Genomic DNA, 19,438 nt, shown 5'->3' with positions numbered 1-19,438 from the left:
ATGTACCACAATTATTTCCAAAATAAAGGACCACAGTTTTACATCCCTAATTTTTCTGTTTATGAAAATGTAGACTTTCACTAAAATAAACTGTTAATTTGTTAATAAGTCCAATTAGAAAATTTAATTTTTTCTAAATTTTTTCATGAATTTTGGGAAACCCATGCACATTAAGTTTCCCTCCTTATGACAACTGATTCCCTATTCTGTGTTAACTGACAAGGAGAACATGTCAAGTGCCATCACGCAATTTACCAGGAACTTTACTCGCTGGAAGAGCAATCAAAATAAGGAAAGTCTAAGCTCATCCATAGATATTCAACCGTTTGTGAGAAATGACAGTCAAAGTTTTCAAGGTATTTTCTAGGTACTTTATGTGCCTTTTACTGCACAATATCCTCAAAAAGAAAGGTGGCTCAGTGCTAAGCATTGTGGTATCTTAATTTTGAAATCCTGTTATTTTTATTTCTTCTATTTTATTTTTATTCTTTTTATTTATTTACCCATGTCCATAGGAGATCACTACATGAATGATTATTATTAAATTAGGGGATATGAGAGCTTTATAGTAAATGTAAAATTACAGCTTGATTTCACAAAAAGTGTTACATATTTATTATATAATGTATATGTGTATGGTATATTGAGGAGTTACAATCTTTTCAAATTCTCATGTTCTGATATTTCATTTTCATATCCGTTCTTATTTTAAGTCTTCTTTTTATTCATATGTTTGTTTTTAATGAACATTTGGTTCATTCCCTTGGATGATACTGATCATAGAAACATTTGAAATACAGAATCATGAACATCACAAGTATTGCAAGATCACGTTTGGTACAGTGACATTTCTTCACATGAATTTCACTCAAGAAAGAAACATCATTAACATTGTTGAAGATTTCACAAGCTGAACATAATTTCTTAGTAAACCATGAATAATGGACGACTCCTCCGAAATCTGGTACCTTCAATTGATTATGAATCAAGATATGCTACAGGAATTTCACTGAAAACAATTCCAATTTTTTAATTCATTCATATGATGTAAAATTATTAGATGGAATGGACTCGGTTATAACAGGACATACTACAAAAAATTTGTGTAGCAATTTTCTGCAAACATGGGTACATAAATGAAAAACAAAAATAAAAACAATAATTGGGTTGCGAAGATGGGGTGCAAAATTAAGAAGCCATGATGCTAACTACTGTGCCACCATTTTGTCAGAGGGTATCTCATGGTAAAAGGCAGATAAAGTACCTGGAGAAATTCCTAGAAAACTTTGACTGTCATTTTCTCAGAAACGGCCAAATATCTACAGATACCCCTTTACTGCTGAACGAAATTTCTGGGAAATCAAGTTATGCCACTTGCAATGTTCTCTTTGTGAGTGTAAAAAATTGGGATTATTTATAAGCAGGAGATCAAAGATATTGCCATGCATTCTCTATCTGCTCAAGATAATTTTCATGTAAGGTATTTAGAGCAATATAACTGAAATTCCCTCTTCCTGTCACCCACCCTAATGTCTTAAGTCTTCCAGTCTAGATTAGATTAACACTTGTTCCATAGATCATGAATACATCACTTCATAATGATGTGGAATGTGTCAGGTTAATAAAAGATGTCTGTACAAGATATTACATTACACAAAATATTGCATGGCACTAATGTTTAAGTTGGTTTTTTTTCCCTTAATTTATATCTAAAAATTCAGCCAATGAGTAGAAATTCTTTTAATTTATTTTTAAATGTTGGTTGGCTATCTGTCAGGCTTTTGATGCTGTGTGGTAGGTGACCAAAGACTTTTGTGGCAGCATAATTTACCCCTTTCTGTGCCAAAGTCAGATTTAACCCTGCATAGTGAAGATCATCCTTTCTCCTGGTGTTATAACTATGCACACTGCTATTACTTTTGAACTGGGTTGGATTATTAACAACAAACTTCATAAGTGAATATATATACTGCGAGGTTACTGTGAGGATCCCTAGATCCTTAAATAGATGTCTACAGGATGACCGTGGGTGGGCTCCAGCAATTATTCTGATTACACGTTTTTGAGCAATGAATACTTTTCTACTCAACGATGAATTACCCCAGTATGATGCCATACCAAAACAGTGAATGAAAGTAGGCATAGTAAGCTAATTTACTGAGATTCTTATCACCAAAATTTGCAATAACCCTAATAGCATACGTAGCTGAACTCAGACGTTTCAGCAGACCATCAATGTGTAGCATCCAGTTTAGCCTCTCATCAATGGACACACCTAAAATTTTTGAAAATTCTACCTTAGCTACAGACTTCTGTTCAAGGTCTATATTTATTACTGGAGTTGTGCCATTTGCTGTACGGAACTGTATATACTGTGTTTTATCAAAATTTAAAGAGAGTCCGTTTGTTGAGAACCACTTAATAGTTTTGTGAAAAACATCATTTACAATTACATCACTTAGTTCTTGGTTTTTGGATGTTATTACTATACTTGTACTGTCAACAAAAACTTTTCATCTTCATCAATGTGGAATGGTAAGTCATTAATGTACACTCCTGAAAACTGAAATAAGAACACCGTGAATTCATTGTCCCAGGAAGGGAAAACTTTATTGACACATTCCTGGGGTCAGATACATCACATGATCACACTGACAGAACCACAGGCACATAGACACAGGCAACAGAGCATGCACAATGTCGGCACTAGTACAGTGTATATACACCTTTCGCAGCAATGCAGGCTGCTATTCTCCCATGGAGATGATCGTAGAGATGCTGGATATAGTCCTGTGGAACGGCTTGCCATGCCATTTCCACCTGGCACCTCAGTTTGACCAGCGTTCGTGCTGGACATGCAGACCGCGTGAGAAGACGCTTCATCCAGTCCCAAACATGCTCAATGGGGGACAGATCCGGAGATCTTGCTGGCCAGGGTAGTTGACTTACACCTTCTAGAGCACGTTGGGTGGCACGGGATACATGCGGACGTGCATTGTCCTGTTGGAACAGCAAGTTCCCTTGCCGGTCTAGGAATGGTAGAACGATGGGTTTGATGACGGTTTGGATGTACCGTGCAATATTCAGTGTCCCCTCGACGATCACCAGTGGTGTACGGCCAGTGTAGGAGATCGCTCCCCACACCATGATGCCGGGTGTTGGCCCTGTGTGCCTCGGTCGTATGCAGTCCTGATTGTGGCGCTCACCTGCACGGCGCCAAACACGCATACGACCATCATTGGCACCAAGGCAGAAGCGACTCTCATCGCTGAAGACGACACGTCTCCATTTGTCCCTCCATTCACGCCTGTCGCAACATCACTGGAGGCGGGCTCCACGATGTTGGGGCGTGAGCGGAAGACGGCCTAACGGTGTGCGGGACCGTAGCCCAGCTTCATGGAGACGGTTGCGAATGGTCCTCGCCGATACCCCAGGAGCAACAGTGTCCCTAATTTGCTGGGAAGTGGCGGTGCGGTCCCCTACGGCACTGCGTAGGATCCTACGGTCTTGGCGTGCATCCGTGCGTCGCTGCGGTCCGGTCCCAGGTCGACGGGCACGTGAACCTTCCGCCGACCACTGGTGACAACATCGATGTACTGTGGAGACCTCACGCCCCACGTGTTGAGCAATTCGGCGGTACGTCCACCCGGCCTCCCGCATGCCCACTATACGCCCTCGCACAAAGTCCGTCAACTGCACATACGGTTCACGTCCACGCTGTCGCGGCATGCTACCAGTGTTAAAGACTGCGATGGAGCTCCGTATGCCACGGCTAACTGGCTGACACTGACGGCGGCGGTGCACAAATGCTGCGCAGCTAGCGCCATTCGACGGCCAACACCGCGGTTCCTGCTGTGTCCGCTGTGCCGTGCGCGTGATCATTGCTTGTACAGCCCTCTCGCAGTGTCCGGAGCAAGTATGGTGGGTCTGACACACCGGTGTCAATGTGTTCTTTTTTCCATTTCCAGGAGTGTATATCAAGAACAGTAAAGGACCTAAGACCGAACCCTGTGGGACCCCATACTTGATAGCCCCTCAGTTTGAGGAATCAGCTGTTGTTTTAACATTACATGAACAGCTAGAGAGCTGAAATCTCATAGTAATATTACAATATGCTCAGAAAATTCATGGGTGATGCTCTCCACCAAAATGAATACATATTTTGAAAGTATTATGGGAGGATTTTTCAGTCCTAAAAATACTAAATGTGCATGTCACACACGTTTTGCTAGTCTAGTTACTGATTCCTACATTTAGTGTGCATGAGACCTATTGTGCAGGAAAGCTGTGGGAACAGGGGGTGGAGGCGATCCTACAATTCTCCAACTGTCAGCAAAGGTGAAGAAATATGTATCCTAGATCATCACAGAAGCATCTGAGTCTCTGGTTCAAGATCATAGTCAGCTTCAAACAAAAAGACTGTGATCAATTCTGGGAATGATGGTTAAAATCTCTTACTCAGCTTCCAGCCTACACACAATGCTAACTGTCTTCACCAATTCAGCAAGTTGCCTGTAGAAACTAAGGCTGGCATCTATACTCAGACAACAGTAATCATGAACCATGATTTACATCTGGATGCACCTAACTAACACAATAGCCACTGGCAGAGCCTTCTCCCTATCTCAGAGAAGACCTCCTGGCTAGCTTATTGAATGGATGCTGGCCTGCCTATCAGACCTGCTTGCTATTACTGCCTAATGTTGGAGTTCACAATGACCAATAAGCACACTCTTTGCTTTTGTCCAAACCTGCAAGGAAACTGGTCCCACTTGCAACAAATGAAGAGCCCATTGATGGTTCACAGATTAGATTAGATTAGATTAGATTAGATTAATTCTAGTTCCATGGATCATGAATACGATATTTCGTAATGATGTGGAACGAGTCGAATTTTCCAATACATGACATAATTAGGTTAATTTAACAACATACTTAAGTTAATATAACAACTTTATTTTTTGTGTTTTTTGTTTTTCTTTATTTTTTATTTTTATTTTTTTATTTTTTTTATTTTTTTTAATATTTTTGTTTTTTTTTTCTTTTTTTTCTTAATTTATATCTAAAAATTCCTCTATGGAGTAGAAGGAGTTGTCATTCAGAAATTCTTTTAATTTCTTCTTAAATACTTGCTTGTTATCTGTCAGACTTTTGATACTATTTGGTAAGTGACCAAATACTTTAGTGCCAGTATAATTCACCCCTTTCTGTGCCAAAGTTAGATTTAATCTTGAATAGTGAAGGTCGTCCTTTCTCCTAGTATTGTAGTTATGCACACTGCTATTACTTTTGAATTGGGTTTGGTTGTTAATAACAAATTTCATAAGAGAGTATATATACTGAGAAGCTACTGTGAATATCCCTAGATCCTTAAATAAATGTCTGCAGGATGATCTTGGGTGGACTCCAGCTATTATTCTGATTACACGCTTTTGTGCAATAAATACTTTATTCCTCAGTGATGAATTACCCCAAAATATGATGCCATATGAAAGCAATGAGTGAAAATAGGCGTAGTAAGCTAATTTACTAAGATGTTTATCACCAAAATTTGCAATGACCCTTATTGCATAAGTAGCTGAACTCAAACGTTTCAGCAGATCATCAATGTGTTTCTTCCAATTTAATCTCTCATCAATGGACATAACTAAAAATTTGGAATATTCTACCTTAGCTATATGCTTCTGATTAAGGTCTATATTTATTAATGGCGTCATACCATTCACTGTACGGAACTGTATGTACTGTGTCTTATCATGCTCAGAAGCTGAACAGATAAATACGATACAGAATTAGCAAATACAGTTGTATCATTTCTGAATAACTACATAAATTCAGCTTCAGTTATGTTACATGACTACACATCAACAGAGTTTGTGTCTATTTTACAGACTGCATTAAATTTAAATAGATACATGTCCTATGCAACTAGCAGTTCCTTAAATTGGTATAGTGACCAAATTTTGTTATACGTGTAAAATAACTAACCTTCTTGACACCCCAATATATACAAAAAATGAACCAGTAATTGGCCAATTGATTTACTATTTAATTTAACAAGGAAATCATTTGCAGTTTAGTCGCTGTGTTCCACAAAGAACAGAATTGACTATTTTTCTCAAGAGGCTGTCATTCGTTTCCAGACTGACACTGTTTAGCAGGCCATTGTACAGTTTTATTCAACTATATACATACATACAAAAGCATGGTAAGTTTTATTATTGTTAAAGTATGAGATAATGGATACAATGTTATGCCTGCAGTACTCTTTGTGATAGTGAATAGCATTCATATAAATCCCTTTAAAAATCATATATATTTCTACTTGTGCAATGTAATTTTATGAATTATTCTATATTGTGAGTTAATAGATTAGATATAATAGTAATAATAATAATAATAATAATAATAATAATAATAATATGCAAATGAGGGTTATCCCTGCAAAACATCCTTCACTCCAGTAATTATTGTGGCATGAATGTTCTGTAATCCACTATCTCCTCACCCTATTCACAACAGTTTCCTCTTCCTCCATCCTATCACCCCACCCCAAAGTCATATTGTGACATCACCATCAGCAGCTCCCCACTGGCTCTGACAATCAAGCTTCACATGACTAACCTGTGCTCATGCAACCCCTCCCTCCCTCATTCCTAGCCAGCAAACCAGCTGTCTCCTTCTGACGTGCTACTGACTCGCCCCAAACTCCTCTCCCTGCCTCCCAGCTCTCTCTCCCTTTATCTACCCCACCTAACACAATCTCTGGATACATATGTACGAGTGCGCTTTCTGTGTGTATTTGTATATTATCTTGAGAAAGGATCACTCGAAAAGCTAGCACGTTTTCCTTCTTTGCATGTGCCCCTACCAATGAGCCAATGCTTCTGCTTTTTGGCAAGTAGTTTCCTTTTGCATATTTAGTAATTCCAGATAAATATACCTAGTTATATGTAACTGCTGTTGGCAGAGGAGTGCAAACTAGTAGAGGTATATTTTACTTCTCCTGGAACTTCACATTCAGTAATTTGTAGAAAAATGAATCCTGATAATATGTATGAAGCAAAAATGTCAGTAACAAACCCATAAAATGCATTATGTAGTCATTCTAAACAAGATGATGCACATTTGGAAGGATGGTGATTCTAATCCCCATCTGCTCATTTACAATTAGATTTTCCATATGTCTACCAAATCAATGGAGGCATTTTTTCCTGTGAAAAAAATCATTCTTTTTCCATCCTCATTCTTCCTGAAACTGAGCGTTTTCTCTGTTTCTAATGACCTTGTCATCAACTGGATATTAAACTCTAATCCTCCATTCTCTTATGCCACATAGTACATCTCATATTCCTTGTTTAATGAATCCCTCAGGCTGCAGAGCATATGTGATGTTTCCAAGCTTCCTGGCTGATTAAAACTGTTTGCTACACTGTAATTGCCTTCCATAGACAATTTTCTTATTTACTGAGTGTTTGAAACACTTGTCTACCTCAAACAACTCTTACACATAACCAACCAATACTAAGTAAATACCCAGACTGTTCCTAAGAAGATGCCATATGCCATCACTTACCACATTTTCTAACAGTTATTAGCAATCTGAAATTAACATCCTATACAGTCATACTACCACTCATCTGCCATTCATGGCGTTTTTAATATTGAGTTATCTCATTAGTTTGTAGTTCAAGTATCCAGTGTAGCTGGATCCATATTACTTCTACATTACGTCAGGTTTAGAGACCTCAGAAATTAAGCCAAATCCATTTAGATGGTGACTCAAACACTGAGGAAGTGAATGTCAGTATACAACAATAAAAGTAGGAATGACATGATACAGAGTTTATGGAAATGGTGCCAAAAACTTGACTTTTCATAATTTCTAGTATTTGCAAAAGAACTATATAAGAATTCTCAGTAACTGACTTCAATGAGATCATAGGCAAAGCCGAGGGCTTACACAACAACCATGTTTAACTATCTCAATTTGAAAAAAATATATGCAAAAATCCAGTTGGTAAAAACAATTTACGTTATTACGTATCTTCAAAGAACTACGGAAAATTATGCACCTCTTTATATTTCATGCCCACAGATGTGGTAAGCACTGAAATATAAATGCTATTAGTCTTAATGGCATGTAATTATTTCATTTCTTGTATAACTACTGCAGATATCTATGGTGTTGAAGAGTTCCCCATCATATACATATTAAACAAAAAATGAAACCTTAAAAAATTCTTCTCATAATGAAGAGAAATTTGGTTTCATTGTGTATATAAATTGTAGTTTCAGTACATGGGGTGAATATTCAGGGTAGTTAATTAGACAAGAGTTTAGTTAATACTTTATCCCACTATTGTCAAAATGAAGAAATTTCTTGGTCTTTTATGTACCATTATGACTCTTCAGCATTGAAATGTAATGAAAAAAGTATTATAAAAATTAATCAAAATCTATAAGAGTGTAGATAATAAGTAGTGTAGCATAGTGGCAAGTTATTTACTGACCTTTCACTTTTCACAACAATTGCCAAAAGTTGATCCTCCAGTCCTTCAACAGTAAGAACAAAATTGATAATTGTGACTTTGCTGTATATTTCTGGAGAAAAATGTGGGGTCCTTAAACTGGTTGTCATGTAAAAGCGAAATCCTGTGTTGTATTCTATCATCTTTCTTCCAAAACTTATATACAAGAGATCACCTGTGGGAAAAAATACATAATTATTAGTATTATCCGAAATGGCTATTCACTGCTCAAATGGATATTCTTTGTTTATTTAGCTAGGCATTATACAATATATTTACACCTGATCCAACACACTTTTATTAGTGTGTTAGGAGTTCTGCTTATTTTTCCTGTCTAGAGTAAGACAGTCTTGTTCTACAGTTATGAATAGTGCTGTTTGACCTATAATTTTCCATATTTTCTTGATATGCACTACACTCTGTAATATGAACTCACAATTCACAATTAGAATAAAAATAATTCTCTACAGAGAGCCCAGTTATTGATTTTCATTATGATTCTTGCTGCTCTCTTTTGCATTTTGAAAAATGTTAATAAATTATGAAGACTAAGTCTCTAAAAAAAGTATGGCATAGTTGAGGACTGAATGCACACATAGCTAAAGCATACAGTTCCACGACATGCATAATTGCACACCAGTGTAAAGACTCAAACCGCATAGCATGCTGTAAATATCCTTTTTGACAGTCTCGTAACATGTTCCCCCATTTCAGATGGCTGTTAATTTGTAGCTCTAAGAATTTTGTGTTGGGTTCATCATCTATGGAGGTGTTGTGTAGCTTTAAATTTAATGGATTGTGTGTCATATTTATTCTAAAGCACATACTATATGTTTTCTTCATGTGGACAATTAATTTATTCTATAATGACAATTTCTAGTCATATCCCAGTGATTTACCAACATTTTGTAACACTAGTGCTAGTGTCTAAATGGTGATTAATATACTACTGTCATCATTGAACAGCACTTTCTTTCCACGTCAGTTGTTATCTTGGTAACATTGCCTGACATATTGTGGAAAGGAATTAATATATACCAGTGCTAGTAACAATAATGGACAATGTGCTCTTCCTTAAGTTACTCCAAGACTAGTACAGTATTTATGTAACAAAGTTTATCCATAGCTGTAGATTTACTGGAGATATATGATATCTCTATACACTTTACTCTGCTTTCTCGGTATGAATGAAACCATTTACTGGATACTTCCCTCCCCTCTAGTTTCTATAAACATAATTCTCCATTAATGAGTAAAAGTATAAGCAAAATATTACTCATTTTCTTACTTTTAACATGTAACTTGCTGTGAAATGTATAGCATATTGTAATATGGCAGACCAAGAGGCACTATATTGAAATGTCCAATAAAGTATATACTAAACAACTTGATACACATTCTGATTAATCACACAAATATTCAAAATCGTATTTTATCTGTTGGTTTATGTTATAATTACTTGTAAAATTTGTTTCTCTATCAGATATGTAATGGATCAGCTCATTAGTTATGTACATTACTGAATTTAATGTTGAACCAAAATTTTTATGAAGACACATACACCACTCAAAACTACATATTGTAATACACTGAAAATGTTAGTGAACCTAAAAATGAAATAATTATTGTATTATGTAAGACAAAATGACTAAATATTGGATGAAATAATTATTGTATTATTTAAGACTAAATGACTAAATATTGTCAAAACTGCATATTTTACAGCTTTTGGATGAAATCATTGAATACGTTATTATTTTGAATAGTAAATGTCTTTTTACAGCTCACATTGTACATCATAGTGGTCCCTCATTACATTGAAATTCATTGTTGCGATTGAGGAGCTTATTACAAAAGCTGGCCAAGTCCAAAACTGGGATTTTTTCAGGAATTAAAAAATTAATAAATAAACTTTCTGCTCCTTAAACTGAAGCATTAAAAGCACCCAAGCCCAATGCAAGGTCCTCCTCTCCCCTCTCCCTCCCCCTCCCTCCCACCACTGAGAGAAAGTAATAACTGTAGAGTACACAATTTGGTCGGGGTTGGGGCATATGATGTAGGTGGTGACCTGGAAAAGATAGCTTCCCTGACTCATGGCACCAACGTGCCCTTTGTTAAGCTATTCCGGCATCATAATCGACCACAACTTGATGGAGCTATGAGGCGAATCAATGTGGGGTAAGGGATGGCTCTGAGGACAGCCAACTTTGCTCATGTTTCTCTGGTGCCTGTCAGGACTATATAAACAGATGGGGTTTCACTAGGCATGTCATACACCTAAACAGGACTGGGAAGGGAAGATCAGTACAGCTGTGGATCTTGGGCCACACATGGTCAAATACCTGTTGTCATAGGTGGGAAAAACCAGGTTCCCCTGCCTAAAGAATTTCTCCAGCAGTTTAAAAAATACTGAAACACTCACAAGACAGATTTTAACACTTCAGAGATCACACATACCATATGTCAAAAAGAAAAACAGATCATTGGAAAGAGTAACACGGGGCATTTCACAGACTTCACAATCCTCCATCAAAACATGCAATCAATAAAAAATAAAATACAGCTATAAGAAGTTGAGCTCCAATCATTGAACTGCACAGTAGTTGGTGTTACTGAGCACTGGTGCCAAGACACAAAAATCCAACATGTAGTATTATCATTGTATGAAAGGGCAAACTCTTGCTGCAGAACAGCTTCAAGGGGTCAAGAATCAAGAATCTTTATTCACCATAAATCATTTTATAGTGATATGGCTTTTGTCAATTCGATACAAGATAATGTATATACAATGCACAGTAGTGCAATGTGTAGCATTAAACATTAGTTCCACAAAGTTTATGCAGTACATAATAATACTATTAAAAATAACAGTTTTTAAAAGTTAATATAATAATCTGGTAAATCAAAGTATTCTTTAAAATTATAAAAAGGATGATCTGTTAAACAGTTGTACCACTTATGTTTAAAACTAATTATATCCATGGTCCAAGCAAAGACTGATAACTTATTAAAAATTCTGAGTGAGTTTACTTGGTGAAAAATTCCAGTCATTGCTAACCTGTGGCTAGGCATATTTAACTTAAACTTAGCCCTAATATTGTGGTCATGAACTTCCCCCCTGACAACAAGTTTTGTCATATTATTTCCAGTGTGAAGTCCTGCAACATATACACATATAGATTTACAACAGTAAGTATTTTAAGCCTGGTGAAGAGTGGACGATAATGTTCCAAATGACCTGTCTTACAAATTAAATGCAATACTTTCTTTTGTATTTTTAAAATGTTATTGACATAGGGAGAATCTCCCCATATAATAGGGCCATATGATATATGCGATTGGAAAAGTTCAAAGTATGTCATCTGAAGGTAATCCATGCTTACCATGTCCCTTAGTTTCAAAAAGAGGTATGATACCCGAGATATCTTTTTGCACACATGATTGATATGTTCTTGCCAATTAAGTTTGGAGTCAATGTGAATACCTAGAAGTTTTACTGATTTAGTTTCTACATCCTTTGTCATGTCTAGTATTAGCTGTTGTGTTTTAGCGGGATTACATAAAAGTTTATTAGCATTAAATCAGTCCAAAGCTATGTCAAGAGATTGTTTTGTGATGTGATTGAGTTCAGAGATGTTCTGCTGAGAGGTAAACAGCGTAGTATCATCTGCATAACATATGACAGGATGTGGTATGTTCTAAGGCAGGTCATTTATTGCAACAACAAAAAAGAAGAGTCCGAGGATAGATCCTTGGAGAACACCTGTGTCTATCTCGAGCAAGGAAGAATGAATATTCCTGACTGAAACAAATTGTTCCTGTTGTTCAAGTAAGAAGTGATGATGGCTAACGTGTTCTCTTGCAACCCATAGTATTCCAATTTCTTTAGTAGAATGTCAACGGGTATGCAATCAAATGCCTTGCTTAAGTCACATGATACAAGTGATACTTTGTTTTTGTTTTCAGTAGCACATAATGTTCAATCAATGATTTCTAAAACAGCAGCAGTTGTGTTTTTTCCCTTGCAAAATCCAAACTGAAACTTACAAAGTAAGCCATGATCTTCCAAGTAGGTATTTAGCTGGTTGTGCATTAGTGCCTCATATATTTTTGACAATATAGGCACAATTGAAATTGGTCGATAGCTTTCAGCCAGTTTTTACTCCTCTTTTTATAAACTGGGATGACTTTAGATATCTTGAGTGTATTAGGAAAAACTCCAAATATGAAGTGTATTGTTTTTTTAATAATGTAACTGGACAACCAGTGGCAATCCATTTTTTGAATCTAAAAATGTGCCAACAGTTGGAGGATCATGCATTATGTCAGAAAAGGAACACAGTTCAAATCAAGACATGACCTCAGTACATTAAGTGAAGACAAACACTTTGAAACATCAGCTATTGAATTAGCAGGGCTTCATATCACCAAGAAATTAATCACTTTGTGTGTGTATAGATCTACCAATGGTAGTGTGGATTCTTTTTTTCAATAAATCAACAGACGTTCTAGATAAAGTATCAAACATAAAGTTTACACAATTTTCCTGTGGGGACATTAACATTAATATCATAAATGAATCTAGCAGCACCCTCATAAATATCCTTCAAAGTTTTGGTATGTCCCTATTGGTCAATTGTGCAACAACGGTTGCTACAATGACTACATCAGTATTTGACCATGTGGCCACAAATATGGACAGGGAAACTGTAAAAAATCTTGGACTATCAGACCATCTCTTTTGAATAACAACAGTAAAATCAGGCATCGAATCATTTCCCAAACTACAAGCCTACAAACGACATCTATCAGAAATCAAAATAAAAGATTTTCTACAGAACTAGCAAAACAAAGCTGGGATGAAGTGTATAAGGAAACCAATGTGCACATGAAATTCTTTAAATTCTCGACATTATTTAAATTGAACTTTGAAAAGGCATTTCCAAAAGTAAGCATGTCTGTTAAAAACATCTCACCAAAACAGATGGATAACAGAAGGTATTCAGAAGTCCTCCCAAACACTTAAATACCTCAGTTCCATGAAAAAGAGTCACAGTGATCCAGAATTTTTAACTTTCTATCATAGATACAAAAACATCTATAGGAAGGTGCTGATTTCTGCAAAAAGTCATTTAATGACAAAATAACATGTAATGCAGAGAATAAAATCAAAGCAGTCTTGGATGTTACAAAAAAAAAAAGGAAACAGGGAGAGGCAAACAAATGCAAAATAGCATCCTCCTTAGGGGGGGGATAATGATCCACAACACATAGAAAACTATGTAAACATGCATTTTTCAAGTACTGCAGAGAAGTTACAGAAGAAGTTCCCCAAAACAAATATAACACCTGAGGATAATGTTGCACAAAATACAATTCTGTTACTTCCAACCACAGAGAATGAAGTCAATAAAACTGTTCAAAAACTAAAAAATAAAAAGTTAGTGGGTTTAGATGAAGAACCAATGTGTGTATTGAAACAATGCATAGAGATTATACAAGGCCCATTAACAAATATAATAAGTGAATCCTTCACATCAGGGACATTACCAGAGCAGTTAAAACAGGCAAGAATTGTACCTTTGCTTAAGATGTTGAGTTTTGTGGAAATGGTCCTCAGTTTATGATAAATACGGATTATAATAATCTGCTGTCAAAAGAGAAAACTAATGTATCAGGATGTGTTACATAATTATGGTAACTGTAAATCACAAATGTCAATTTACTATGAAACACATTAGGGGATGCACAAGACAGGCTACTTATGAAAAGTCTCAGAAATATACTTTTGCATGTGTCCAAAACTGCTCAAAAATATATCTTCTTCCAGTAAATATATACAGTAATGAAATTAAGTACAGTTGGTTTTGGACAAGGGTGTTGTTGATGTGGTCTTCAGTCCAAAGCGTGGTTTGGTGTAGCTCTCCATGCTGTTCAACACTGTGCAAGTCTCTTCATCTCTGAATAGCTACTGCAACCTACATCCATCTGAATCTGCTTACTGTGTTCATCTCTCAGTCTCCCTCTATCACTTCCCTCCAATAATAAACTGCTGATCCCCTGATGTCTCAGAATTTGTGCTATCATATGACTCCTTCTTTTCTTAAGTTGTCCCAAAATGTCTTGTCTCCCCAATTCCAAACAGTACCTCCTCACTAGTTAGATGGTCTACCCATCAGATCTTCAGCATTCATCTGTAGCACCACATTTCTAATGCTTCTGTTCTCTTCTTCTGTAAGCTGTTTATTGTCCATTTTTCACTTCCCTGAAGGGCTGCACTCCAGACAAATACCTTCAGAAAAGACTTCCTAACACTTGGTTCTATACTCAATGTTAACAAACTTCTCGTCTTCAGAAACACTTTTCTAGCCATCACTAGACTACATTATATATTCTCTATACTTTGGCCATTATCAGTTATTTTTCTGCCCAAATGCAAAACATATCTACTACTACAAGTGTCTCATTTCCTAATCTAATTCCCTCAGCATCACCTGATATAATTCACCTACATTCCATTAGCCTTGTCTTGCTGTTGTTGATGCTCATCTTATCTCCTCCTTTCAATATGCTGTCCATTCGTTCAACTGCTCTTTCAAGGCTTTTGCTGTGTCTGACAGAATTACAACGTCATTGGCAAACCTCAAGGTTTTTTATCTTCTCCATGAACTTTAATTCCTACTTGAAAATTTTCTTTGGTTTCCTTTAATGCTTGTTCAATGTACATATTGAGTGACTGACATTGAGAATAGGCTACAACCCTTTCTCACTCCCTTCTCAACTACTGCTTGCCTTTCATACCCATTGCCTCTTAGAACTGTTATCTGATTTCGCTGATTTCTTTACAACTTGTAAATATCCTTTCACTCCATCTATTTTATCCCTGCTATCTACAGAATTTCAAAAAGAGTATTCCAGGAAAAACTGTCAAAAGCTTTCTGTAAGTTTACAAATGCTGTAAATGAAGGTTTGCCTTTCCTTAAACTATTTCCTAAGATACATCTTATAGCCAGTATTGCCTTGCATGTTCCTACATTTCCTCAAAGTCCATACCCATCTTGCCTGAGATCATCTTCTACTAGCGTTCAGATTCTTCTGTTAAGAATTTGTGTTAACATTTTGCAACCATGATTTATTAATCTGACAGTTACATAATTCTCATATTTGTCAGCAAACTGGAATTATTACATTTTCCTTGAAGTCTGAGCATATTTCAACTTTCTCATAAATCTTGTACACTAGATGGAAGAATTTTCTCATGACTGGCTCTCACAAGGCTATCAGTAGTTCTGGCAAAATGTTATCTATTCCAGGGATCTTGTTACAACTTAGGTCTTTCAGTTCTCTGTCAAATTATTCTTGCAGTATTATGTCTTCCATCTCATCTTCATCTATGTCCTCTTCCATTTCTATAATATTGCCTTCAATTTCATTTCTCTTGTCTAGACCCTCTATATATTCCTTTCACTTTCCGGCTTTCCCTTCTTTGTTTAGCATTGGTTTTCCATCTGAGCTCTTCGTATTCATACAGCTGTTGCTCTTTTCTCCAAAAGTCTCTTTAATTTTCCCGTAGGTTTTATCTATTTTTCTCCAAGTGGAATATGTTTTAAATCCTTACATTTGTCCTCAAGCAAACTTGCTTAGCCATTTTACACTTCCTGTCAATCTCATTTTTTAGATTTTTGTATTTCCGTTTGCCTGCTTCATTTGGTGAATTTTTACGTTTTCTTTCCATCAGTTAAATTCAGTATCTCCCATGTTATCCAAGGATTTCTTCTGGGCCTTATCTTTTTACTTATGTGATCCTTTGCTGCCTTCATGATTTCATCTCATAAAGCTACCCATTCACAGTCTACTGTATTTCCTTTCCCCTGTTCTAGTCAATCATTGCCTAGTGCTCCCTCTGAAACACTCTACAACCTCTGGTTTTTTCAACTTTATTCAGGTCCCATATCCTTAATTTTCTACCTTTTTTACAATTTCTTCAGTTTTAATCTACAGTTCACAAGCAATAAATTGTGATCAGAGTCCACATCCGGTTCTGAGAATGTCTTGCAATTTAAAACTTACGTCTATGTACATAGTGGGTTCATGTACCCAGTTTCACTACTGGTCATTTTCTTTCCTGCTCCACTCACAAATAGAGCGAGGGAAAAATGACTATCTATGTGCCTTAGTATGAGCCCTAATTTTTCATATCTTATCTTTGTGGTTCTTACGCACAAGGTATGTTGGTGGGAGCAGAACTGTGTGGTAGCCAGCTTCAAATCCTGATTCTCTAAATTCACTTAATAGTGTTTCTTGGAAAGAAGATTGCCATCCCTCCATGGATTCCCGCCCCCCCCCCTTTTTTTTTTGACCTACCAGTAACAAATCTAGCAGCCTGCCTCTGAATTGCTTCAGTGTCTTTGTTCAACCTGATCTGTTACGGATCCCAAACGCCCGAGCAGTGCTCAAGAATAGGTTGCACCAGCATCCTACGTGCAGTCTTCTTTACAGGTGAATAACTATTTTCTAAAATTTTCTCAACTGAATTTGACCATTTGCCTTCCTTACCACAGTTCTCACATGCTCATTCCATTTCATACTTCTTTGCAACATGTAAGCCAGATACTTAAATTACTTGACTTTGTCAAGCAATGCACTAATAACATTGCTCTAAAATCTTTGTCTTACGATTATATAATCAGTCTGAAACCTTCTGGAATCTCCAGTTCTCTCCCATATAGACAAGATTCTTTCATTCTTAAACCAAGTGTTAGTGATGATTAAATTATGCTCTGTGTAAAATTATACCAGACCGCTTCTTCTTCCGTACCTTTCACCCAGTCCACATTCACCTACCATTTTTGCTTCACTTCCTTTTCCTGCTCTCAAATTCTGGTTAAATTTTTGTCTCCCTTAGCTATCTAAGTAATTTCTTTTATCTCATCAAACATCTCTTCTATCTCTTCACCATATGTGAAGCTGGTAGGCATACAAACTTGTACTACTGTGGTAGGTGTGGGCTTCATGTCTATCTTGGCTACAATAATGCAGTCACTATGCTGTTCATAGTAGCTTACCCATGTTCCTATTTCCTTATTCATTATTAAACCCATTCATCCATTACATCTATGTGACACTGTATTTATAGCCTTGTATACACCTGATGGAATGCCCTGTTCTTCCAGTCACATAACTTCACTCATTTCCACTACATATAACTTCAACCTATACATTTTCGTTTTTAAATTTTGTAACCTACCTGCCCAATTAAGGGATCTAACAGTCCACATTCCTGTCCATACAATGCTACTTTTGTTTCTCCTTATGACAATGTCCTCCTGAGTAGACCCCACCTGGAGGTGCAAATGGGGGACTATTTTACCTCAGGAATATTTTACACATGCGGTTGCCACCATCATTTAACCAAACAGTAGAGCTGCATGCCCTCAGGAAAAATTACAGCTGCAGTTTCCCCTCGGTTTCTGCCATTCACAGTAACAGCAGAGCAAATCTGTTTTGGTTGGTGTTACAAGGCCAGATCAGTCAATCATCAGACTGTTGACACTGCAGTTACTGAAAAGGCTGCTGCCCCTCTACAGTTAGTTTTTTGTGGCATTAGCAAATGTTCAAAAACACTCATTATATCACTGTACACAGATGCATTTACACAATCAATAAAAGATTATGTGAAACTGATACAAATAGTATTGTTGAATGTTGGAATCTATAATTTCATATCAAACATATCTGGCACAATGGTTTTTGTAATTGTAAATTTATTAAAATTATAACTTCCACAATATGTATACTAACTTTGATTGTCAAAAATGTTATTAATATTTAGGCACTGTAGCCTGGAATATCAGCGTCAGTATCAGTGTTATGTAATCAGTTGTCAGTGGTTGTTAATCAGTGTCAGTGTATTAAAAAAAAATCAGTAAATCTCACTAAAAATTAAAAAAATGTAAACTGTGTTTTCATGTTTTCATTAATAATTCATAAAAATACCCCAAACAATTGAAACATTAGATATATTCATTTATAGCTATGAGCAACTCAGCCCCCTTTGTTGACGGATGAAAGTTAAGTGTAATAACTATTTACTGTATTTGACTAGTATTCAATTTGATTTATGCTTAATACACTTCATACTGATCGTTTGATAGAAACACAACACAGAGCTATAATTTTCATGTTCATATAAGAATTGACAGTCAAAAGTAATGTTAAAAAATTATGGAACTGAAAAAGATATGCACATTCTTTGTGAATGACTATTTCCTTGCTTAAAAATTTACTTGTACTTTGAAGTAGTTTAGGTCAGTCTTCTTTGTTCACTGTCTTTTTACAATGATCAGATTCCATGCCTGAAGCATAGTTCTAAAATATCACAAATTCCTCACTTTTCTTGCTACATATCAAAATATCATTGCAGACTCTACTGAGGAACGATTTTCTTTAAAACTTTGGTACTTAAATTCTGTTCTAATTTATTTTTCCATATAGCTGCTCAACAAGACTTCAGTAGTAATCAACAATTGTTGTTTCAACCTCTTCTAAGTAAACAGTAATAAAACCCCTATTAACATACAAGCGAATACTGGCCCTAATCTTTCTGGCAGATGAAATCTATTTCGCCTTCCAACTACACAAATTAAAGAAGTGTTGCATCACGCCAGTTCCTAGAACTCCTGAAGATAGACATTGACTGTGGATATTATATCACAGACACAGTCCCTTTGACAGTCCAGCGATGTCACTAAACCTGCCCAGAGATGTAAACAACAATGCATGAGCAGTGCTTATCAGCTGGAGGGAGTCCAACAGCCAGTCAGTTCCAGTCATTCCACCAGGAAGGATGTACATGGCTAATGTTGTCTGTAGTTCAATCATGCTTAAACAGTCAATACCGCAGTTCA

The 19,438-nt window shown here is 36.4% G+C and overlaps 1 protein-coding gene across 1 annotated transcript in view; it reads right to left on the bottom strand.

The window, feature by feature from the left end:
- Positions 1-19,438, bottom strand: part of LOC126470685 (dynein axonemal heavy chain 7-like) — a 762,325-nt gene that overhangs the window by 236,557 nt on the left and 506,330 nt on the right. Inside the window, exon 21 of the mRNA XM_050098686.1 lies at positions 8,514-8,706. Coding sequence (XP_049954643.1) covers positions 8,514-8,706 — 193 coding nt within the window. The remainder of the gene's footprint in view (positions 1-8,513; positions 8,707-19,438) is intronic.

Source organism: Schistocerca serialis, chromosome 3, assembly GCF_023864345.2.
Source record: "Schistocerca serialis cubense isolate TAMUIC-IGC-003099 chromosome 3, iqSchSeri2.2, whole genome shotgun sequence".
NCBI lineage: Eukaryota > Metazoa > Arthropoda > Insecta > Orthoptera > Acrididae > Schistocerca > Schistocerca serialis.
Note: the sequence above shows the minus strand (reverse complement) of the source record. Positions and strands in the feature narration are given on the sequence as shown.